Source organism: Corylus avellana, chromosome ca3, assembly GCF_901000735.1.
Source record: "Corylus avellana chromosome ca3, CavTom2PMs-1.0".
NCBI classification, from domain to species: Eukaryota; Viridiplantae; Streptophyta; class Magnoliopsida; order Fagales; family Betulaceae; genus Corylus; species Corylus avellana.
In genome coordinates this window covers 12,918,999-12,928,803 of record NC_081543.1, presented here as the reverse complement: position 1 = coordinate 12,928,803, position 9,805 = coordinate 12,918,999, and the positions used below count along the sequence as shown (strand labels likewise).

Genomic DNA, 9,805 nt, shown 5'->3' with positions numbered 1-9,805 from the left:
AACCAATTTTTTTAAAAAAAAAAATTCAAAAACGATGGCGTTTTTATGGTAATACAGTAATATCATACTACATTCGACGTCGTTTTTCAGATTTTTATATATTTTTATATATATTTAAAATTTTAAACACAAAAAATGACTTTTATGTATTTTTATCTATTTACATATATAAATATAATATACTCCAATTATAATGGGAGGAAGTTGAGAAGGCAATTCATTAAACTATTTTATGATCAAAATTTAAAATTGATTACTCACAAAAAAAAAAAATTAAAATTAAAAAGTAAAATTGATAATATATGTGGATTTATATATATGAGAAAAGAGGAGAGAATATTTACCAATTGCATATGATATATATATATATATATATATATATATACGTGTTATTGTGTTAATATTGACTTTGTATGTTAGCTTTAAATTATGTGGGGGCTAATTTATGACCACATTTAAGCTGACATTGAAAGAAGGGCTTGGCCATAAATATTTAAACATTAAATATCCACATTCTAAAATTTAAAATTATAATTACTAAATCGTTTCTACAGTTGAGTTTACAAAAAAAAAAAAAAAAAAAAAAAATTAAAAGTCAAAACGCCATTAAGAATTAGTCACTTCCTAAACCAAAAAAAAATCTTGAATGTTATAAAAGTCTATGGGCATTGCAATTATGTGAAGGAATTAGTTATGGTGCGGATTTATGGCCACATTTAAGCCGACCTGACAATACATTGTAGCAAGGACTTGGCCATCCCCTTAAGTCAACCTAGCCATTCCAAAAAGTCAACTTTTTCATTGATTGAACCATTTTGTTTGTGAGCCTTCAGATCAGTATGACAACAAGACTACTCACCTCTCCCCACCCAACTCACTGAACTTTGGTCCCCAATCAAAAATGGTGGCTGGCTCACTTGGACCACTTTTACCCCAATTTTTTTTTTTTTTTCAACCTTTTTTTTTTTTATAAAAAAAAAAAAATAAATTTAATCATCTCATTTAATATTCTAATATCTTTCTTCATGTATTGAATATGATAACACGGACAATAATCTTCTTTATTTTAAGTGAAATCGAGAGGATCCTATAATTCCTATTCCCGGTATTTCATATAGCACGTTGACTATTTTAATTGAAATGGGGGATAGATTGTAAAATCAAAGTTCAAGCTCAAAATCTCTCATGTTAAATCACTAATTATTCAAAATATTTATATAATAAAAATTTATAATTTTAAAAATCCAATTAATACTATTTACTCAATTTTCACATTCTAGCTACATCAGAACTGGATCCTCTTCAGTTTATTTGAACGGGAAAGCATTCAGTTAGTTATATTTTAAGAGTATTTTTGTATCCTCAATACCCTTCAAATATAACTAAGTAGATATTCTCAAATTCATTTAAACCGAAAATAATCTTAATTCAGCTTCATGAGTGCAGATATTGCCGCACATAATATAGCACAATAGTTTTTTAATTACGTCCCCCACACCAAGAGAGTTGAAGTAATTCATATATAATAATTCTCAAAGAGGCCTTTCAGCCATTACAATCTCCCTAATGCATAAAGGAATATAATCTTCCCAGACATGAATTTCATTGAGAGTGAGTGCCACCTTAGCTATTCTATGTGCCACCTCATTCGCAGCTCGCCTAACGTGGCAAACCTCCCATGAACAACAGCTTGGAAGAATGATCTTGGCATCTTCCATCAGGGAGTTGAAGTAATTAATTGCATTAAAATGTCTGGTTTTTTGGTAATAAGGGTGAGACTTTAAGGGCAAAGAGTAAGTTCTGGATAAGATTATCCAAAAGAAAACAAATATTCCAAATTTTGTGCGTCTATATCTTCCATATGCATGGAACCAGGGTTCCTTCTTGCCCATTGGTGGCGTGGTTGTGGAGCCATACGGATTGTGTCGCCCAAGGAAACAGATCTTGAAACAGGCACGCCAACATGTTTTCAAGTTTTTCTCTTTATTTTATTTTGTTGGATTTATCGGTGTATATATATCTAATGCCACGTGGTGGATATAAATATGTGTGTGTGATTAAATTCCTTAAGAAAAAAACTATGTCCGAAGAAACTTTGGACGAAATTAATCACATTGATACGGGCTAGTAATGAAAAGAGGTTTTGAGGTTGGCGCCTCGATGGTTTGAGTTTTGGGCCTACCATCCAATTGAAAGAAAATATGACTGCTTCGGCCATCATCCGAGTTGGGCTAGCTTTTCGTTTCCCAAAAGCCCATCACACCCATTATATATATAATATATATATTCTTTTTAGATGAAAAAAAAAAAATCCTTTCACCCAGCTTTTAAATCGATTTTTAGGAGGGGAGACGGTCACTTTTATGTTATTGTCGGCATACAATGGTGTAAATGACATTTTAATATTTATAATGTTAAATACTTATAAACCATTAGTAGGAGCAGAACTAGTATTTTGGGTTTGACAGAGTTTTCTTTCGAAGTTAGAGGAAATTTTTTCAATATATTATTTACTGATGAAAAACATATGCTTTTTTTTTTTTTTAATTACAAGAGCAAAGTTGGAATAAATTTTATTCAAAAAACATATGTTTCTCACATGCTATTTAAAAAACATGTATTTCACTTGAAATGAAAGGGAATAAGTAATCCATATATAATGGGGACAATTGCACCCGTATAAATAATAATGTTAATAAAAATGTCATTTACAAAACAATGACATTTTGCACCTGTATAAGCCCAAATTTTCTTATTAAACTATTGCGAGAGAGAAGTGCTAGAGAGCCAAACAAATGAATCTAAAAAAAAAAATTTAAACTGGCGTGGCAAGAGTTTTTAAATTAAAAAAACTACAATTTTCTCTTCTTTGCCTGCCACGTCAGTTTGAAAAATTTTCTGGATTCATTTGTTTGGCTCCCTAACACTTCCCATTGCGAGAAGTTGTCTCTTTTTCTGAGCTTTTCCGGCGGGCCTTGGCCCAAAGAGCCCAATGAGCCCAATGACTATTGACATTTGACTATTGTATTTCCACTGAGCCCAATGACTATTGTGTTAGATCCAAAAAAATGTCACGTACGGAATGGGCCGAAATATCACCTGCACGCAAAACATGCCCTTACTGGAATGAGAGAAGGTAGAGACTTTTTTATATTTTGTTGTAGGAGCTTATTAGGCCTCCTTAAGCTTGGTTGGACTCTTGGGCTTTGTGGCCCCTTCGGGCTCTTGTAGGCTTTCGAGCCTCTCAGACCTCCTAGCCTCTTACGACAAATGGCCCGCTGTGAGGCTCTCTTGAGCTTTTATTGGGTCTATTTCATTAAAGTAATACTAAAAGTACGGTTTTTGTTCTCTTTTTATTCTCTAAAATTGATGTGTTTTTGAAAATTATTATTAGTTTTAAGATAAATTACTATTGAATGTTGATCAAATAGTAATTTTAAAAGCATATCACTTTTAGAAGATAAAAGAGGAACAAAAATTTTATTTCTAGCATTACTCTTTCATGTAGATAGGTGCTTTGAGGGCTAAAAACAAACAAGATTGCTTAAACTCATTCACCTCCCTCCTATAAAATGCCAAATAATGCTCATAATTCAAGTTAAACTCTTAGCTTTTGGCAAATCAACTTCCGAACAATCCAGCTAGTCACTTTAATAAGACATGTCTTGGGTGGCCAAGCAAGCGCTTTGGGTGGTTCAGTCACTTCTAAACACTCCAAGGCTATCATTCAATTTTTCATTCTTTTTCTTTAATTGCATGTTGTCAAGATCTGGACCGCCACAAAAAAAAAAAAAAAAAGTTATTGCACCCGTACAATGCCACATGATGTTATAGAGAGCTGCTTCTAGGCTCTAGCAGCCATGGCCCATTTCTTTATTTTTCTTTTGCAAAGAAAAAAAAAAAAAAAAAAAAAGAGAGGAGGAAAACCCGTATATATCTTTTACTTTTGTACCTCAGACGATAACATGCCCTTTTCATTCTGTATTGTGATTGGAAATTGGAGAAAGTTAAAAAGATAAAATGAGTCATGAAATCGGTCTGCAATAAAAAGTCACCATGTGGTTCCACACACTAAACCGTGTTAATTAGTAACTTTAACTTGGACAAAGCAATCAGCTTTCGGTGCCCTCCGCAATCCACGCACACTCCTCCTTGACAACTTTCCTCAATTTTCAACACTAATCATATCATCAAACCCAAGACATATATATATATGTAACCCCACGACAAAGAAAAGAAACAGTGCAATATTTCTTATACAAAAATATCCAAAATGCCATTCACCCAACACATATGTAACAAGCTGCATGCATTTGTCTCTTAGAGTAATTTTAATTACTCATCTCTTATCCCGCTCTTATATGATTGGATTACTCATCAATTCTTAGATTGCTAATAATATAGGAACGAGACGAGAGGTGAATATTTAGAATTACTCCTCTCTCACGTGTAACCTTGCTTGTATTTGCGAAAGAGGTCTTCAGTTTTAGCATTCCTGAATGCACAACACCCTATCAAATATACAGAAATCAAAGCAACCAGAGTAATGAGCAATACAATATCTGCTCTTCTCCATTCCTTCTTCAGATTGGCCAATAATCCAGCTTTGCATGAATCACAGTTGTAGCAAAGTTGGGTCTGCTCGTTGCTCCATTGCAGGCAATCCATGTCGGCTGCTGTGTTAATGGGACTTATCCAGTAGGTTGGATTCACGAATGTGTACCCACATTGGGTCGGTGGCTTACAGCATCCCGACTGTAAAGAAAAAGCATGTAAAAAGGAATAAAAGATAAAGAAGAAGAATATTTGGAAAAAGAGGAAAATAAAAAATAAAAAAAAAATAAAGACCAGGGTACGTGGCACATAGATGAGGAATCTTAGACTTTTAGAAACCCTAGTTTAAGATGGAGGTTATTCTAAGAATACTTTGATTAGATAACAAGGATGTGCCTCGTAGGAAACTTGAAGAAGGAATGCCATTTGAGTTTAATTACTCTCTTAACAAATTTACAAATAATAAATTCACCGAATTTTAAAAATAAATAATGCTATTTAGTAGACTCATGTACAACTACATGCCATTAGAGGTTAAAAAAACAAATAAATAAAGCCCTAATTCAAAGGTTGATTTTTACACTACACAATATATATGAGTCTACTAAATAGTATAATTACTCATTCAAAATTATTATTGAACTAATTTCATAAAGAGTAATGTTAATTTAGTAGACTGCTATACAAGTACCATACAACTGGAATGGTGTGACAGTAAAAATCAACTTTTAGATCAATAAAAATTTAAAATTATTTTTTTTAAAAAAATCAATGGTTGATTTTCACGACATCTCAGTTGAATAATAATTATATAACAGTAGACTAAAAAGCATTTATCTTCCTGATAACATACTTTGCCTAGCCAAAAAGAGACAAATAAAAATCGATTCTTATTCTTCAGCAGCAGCAACATCAATGAGGTTCGTCATTCAGTAGATAATTTTTGTGAACCCAAAAAAGTATATTACACCCAACGAAATAAATCCAAAAACGACATGATAAGGAGCCATTGTTTAAGGATGTTCTAATTTCTAAAGACATAGCAAGGGTTATTAATATGTTTTTTTTTGACTTGTCTGCACAATACAAGAGTAGGATTTACGTACACAAGAAAAGAAAAGAAAAGAAAAAAAAAATAGCTTCAATTTTAGAAATTAGTTTACCTGCAAGGGGGTAATATGTGCATTAAAGAAATCCTGAGCCATGCGATAACTCTGGCTCAGCTCAGCACACATAGTTGTTGAGCTAAGACAGTTCCTTATGCGCTCCCACTTGTAAGAACTTTGAACCCTCCGCCGGAGCCAGCCGGAATAGTCATCAAGATGATATTCCAAGTAAGCCCGGCTCGGCTCAAGGTGGCCGGACCCCCTCATGGTGACCATGTAGACGAAAACCACCAGACAGGCAAGCAATATTATAAGAACAAGCATGGCGACCAGGTAAAAAATAAGGAGCCACGGGATCCGCCAAAAAGCTCCGACAAAGCCTGCTAGTGCCACGACCAAGATCAACACCCCAAGTATGATGACCGGCCATTGTAAGATTTTGACGCAAGAGTTGTCCGGTTCTGTGGCCAGCCAGATTCCGGCCCCTATGATCGGCACTGAGAGGAGCATAGCCACGAAGTTGATGGCTCCGATGACATTATTGCTTAGAGCCATCTTTGTTAGAGAATATTGCTTGGGAGGTTTTGTGGGTTCTGTTTGTTGTTCAAAATCTTCTAATTAACATAAGATGAATAGGAAAGAGATATATAGCTGTGGAGAATTTAACTATATAAAGAGCATATCTCGAGCAACAAAAAATACCCTAGTGAAAAAAAATCAACTAGTCTTTACTCCTTTTTCTATCAATTCTCTAACATGTTAGTAAGCCGAATATTATGAGTTCGAATCTTGTTTTCGTCCTTTATTTTCTATTTTAATTTTATATATTGCACGTGTTAGGTCTCTTATACGTGAAAGAGAATATTAAATAGTAAAACTTATTTCTTATCAGTTTAAGCTTTTAAAATAAATATTAATTTAACAAAAAAAATATTTATATAATTTGCTACAATAAATAGCAAAATGATTTTACCAATTGTGTTTTGGAGATGCTTTACAGCTTTTGTCATCCAACCCACCACTTCTATGTTCCTTACGTACATTGAGCAGTGAAAAGTTACTTACGCAAGGAAAGACAATTTTTTAGAGGGATAGTGTTATTTGAATAGCTTGCATATGCATTTCTTGTGTACACCTCTCATATGGGTCGTTAATAAAGGGTTTTGTCAAGTTTGGCTCAAAATCAATGGTGTAGATGAGATACATATATGCAAAATATGTGCACAGAAGATGCATTAATAAAAATTTTCCCTTTTTAAAGTGTATGTTGATTTTTTCAAGGCTACAGAGTACTTTAGGTGCTACTTTTTGAAAAGGAATGGCTTGTAGGGTATGGGGAGTAACGAGAAAGAAATCAAACTGCTTGCCAGCAACATTTGTATTTGTCGTTGAAAAGTTAGAAGAAAACAATTTTGTACGAATTACGATGCCTTACAACCGGGTTCGGAAAAGCAAAGAGTGGAAAAAACTTGAGAGTTCACTCAATGTGGCTCCAGCGAGTTTCCGATCTTTTAATTGAGCAAGTTTACGGAATGAACAAAACTTTGTTAATTGCACGTCGAGTTGCCACTTTCGCAGGGCTTGGCCACTCTAAGGCTCGGCCTCTCAAGTCTCTTAACTCTTTAGAGAAGGAAGAAAACGTTTTTGAGCAATTTTTACGTTGGTCTCATGCTCTATTTACAAACTTTTTCGAAGGGTCACAATGCTCATCAACCAAGCGCTTTTTAATTAGGCCTATTGTCTATTGATCAGTTGCAACGTGTGTGGCACAGTCGATCGAGTCATCATGACTCAGCCGCATCGTGCAGTCTTGTTGATGAAACATATGTATCGGTCGAACAGGCCCTTAATTTCCCTGCAAAAAACCTTGAATGCCATGTGTCTTAGTCTCGGTCGATTGAACCTATTGTCAAAAAACCTTAACCTGTCGTTTTGGCCTTGTTTTTGTTCTCTTTCGTCCTAACTTTATTGAGTACTTCTGTATTTAATTGATCGGGGAGAAATGCTATACAAACTCGTGGTCCACACTCTCAAGTGCACACTTCTTAATGTGGCATTAAAAATTACTGTTAGATTTTGGATGAATCATAGATATTTAATATTGAATCTAATAGTAATTTTTAGTGCCGCGTAAATAAGTATACATTTGAGAGTGTAGTAGTGCAAGTATGTGTAGCATTCCTCTTGATCAAGTGATCTTGCTCAAGTGGTAGTAATTTAGGTGTAACCTAGGCTTTGAGGGTCGGAAGGACACATGCATAAGACTTAAATCTGGAAAGCTCTCTTCAGAGTGCACACAGTGGTTACCTAGTGTAGCTCGGTGAGTGTATTTTCAAGCTTAAAATTCATCATTTCCCCTCTTAAAATCCTATTTTAAATTACTCTCAACCTTTTTCTATGCATTACTAGGCTCCGGCAGGTCACCATTACTTAGAAAGGTAAACATCGATCCAGGCAAACCCTTGCCTAGAAAGTTGTTGAGTAAGGTTTTACCCTTTTTCGGTTGCTGGTTGGTTGTCCCACAGGGACTACTCCTTGCTCATTCTTACTTCTTTCAGGGGTCACTAGGGTTTCTTCCTCTTCTCCTAAGTAGCTTTTCATTATTGTGAATTTTATTCCATAATACTGACATAACAGTTCGAAATAACTATTGAATCAATCATTTTAAAAAAAATTAATAGTTGATTATGATTGCCACATTAATATTATGTGATAAAAATGTGGTTTTAGCATTTCTAAAAAAAAAAAAATCTCCTCTTGAAAAAATGTTTTTACTGAAAATTTTCCTTTTTAGTGTATTATCAACTCATATGGTGAGAGTAATATTTGAAAAAGGTGTTACATATGGGGTGTAAAAAAAATCTGTATGAAATATATTTTAAAAGTGTTTTTGAAAAATAGAAAAACTGAGAAATATATTTTTTAAGAAAAAGTAAAAAATAACAATTTTAGCTTGTTGGATTTGGCAGCCACTATATATTTGGTTGCTAGGCTGTCAGGCAGTTTGTAGCCACAGCGAGGATGCTATGTACATCTAGTGGCCACGCATAAGCCACTAGGCATTGTCGACAACCCCGCGTACAAGGCTGCCAACCCTAATTTGATAGCCACCAGGTGAATCTGACGCCCCACCGCAAGGCTACCAAGCGAGTTTCGCAGCCCCTGCAAAGACTATTAAAAGCATTATTCTTATTGTATTTGAGAAATAAAATTTTTTCAGTTAAAAAGTTTTTTTTTTTTTTTTTTTTTTTTGACAAAAATTTTATTTTTAATTTTTTACCAAAAGTACGTTTTGACAATTTTTAAGATTTTAAAACCCTTAAAAGTGCTTTTAGGTTTTTTTTTTTTACCAAACGGGTATTTTTCAAACGATCTTTTTAAATGTTAAACGCATTTTTAAACTCCTCAAACGCACACCTAAACAGACCTTATATCAGTTTCAGCAACCATGGGGCATGTAGCCACCATAAGCCACCTAGCCAACTTGAACTATCTTTTAATTTTGTGTTTTGTAATGAGTAATGTTAGAAATCATATTTCATAGCATAACTATTGTACAATGCTAATTTGACGGTTCAAACTAACGTCTAAGATAAGTTATTGTAAAAAAAAAAAAAAAAAAAGAGAAATATTTGGTTTTTATCTTTTGCCAATTTTTTGTTCATCTATGTACAAGAGATGAGTCGGTCTCACATATTCAATGATAGATTTATAAAAAGAATGTATAAGAGATGGGAAAGAGCGAACCTAGTGAGCTTTTCAAATAAAACTAATTTTGAGGAAAAAAGTTCACTTTTCAAATTTGAAGAGCCAGAGTTTTAAAAGAAACAAAATAGCAAACTCTTTATATATATTTTTCAACTTTAGTTAAATATTATTTTTTATTAGTTTTAAGTGTAAGATCTAGAGTTGGAAGAAATAAGCATGTTGCGGTCAAGTGGAGAGAGAGTGAGAGGAAATAGAGTAATGCTAGAGGTCATTTTTGTGTTGTTTCAGGAGTGATGTGGCTCTAAAAATCACCATTGGACATATAATTGATAATTATTGAATTTTGATTAAATAGTGATTTTAAAGCCACCTCATTTTTTGAGGGACACAAGAGTGATACAAGTTGAGGAAAATAACATAAAAAAAAAAAAAAAGAA

General features: G+C 33.7%; 1 protein-coding gene across 1 annotated transcript; it reads right to left on the bottom strand.

The window, feature by feature from the left end:
• Positions 1–4,202: 4,202 nt before the first annotated feature.
• On the bottom strand, positions 4,203–6,348 carry LOC132175764 (protein TORNADO 2-like). Its single transcript, XM_059587811.1, has 2 exons — positions 5,718–6,348; positions 4,203–4,755 (listed from the first exon to the last, which is right to left on the bottom strand). The coding sequence occupies exons 1-2, from the start codon at positions 6,213–6,215 to the stop codon at positions 4,444–4,446; spliced, it is 810 nt and encodes a 269-aa protein (XP_059443794.1). The 5' UTR covers positions 6,216–6,348; the 3' UTR covers positions 4,203–4,443.
• Between the last annotated feature and the right edge of the window lie 3,457 nt (positions 6,349–9,805).

Coding starts and splice junctions, on each gene's coding strand:
- LOC132175764 (XM_059587811.1), bottom strand. CDS start 6,215: ATGGCTCTAAGCAATAATGTCATCGGAGCCATCAACTTCGTGGCTATG. Junction 4,756..5,717: donor CACATATTACCCCCTTGCAG/GTAAACTAATTT, acceptor TTTTCTTTACAG/TCGGGATGCTGTAAGCCACC.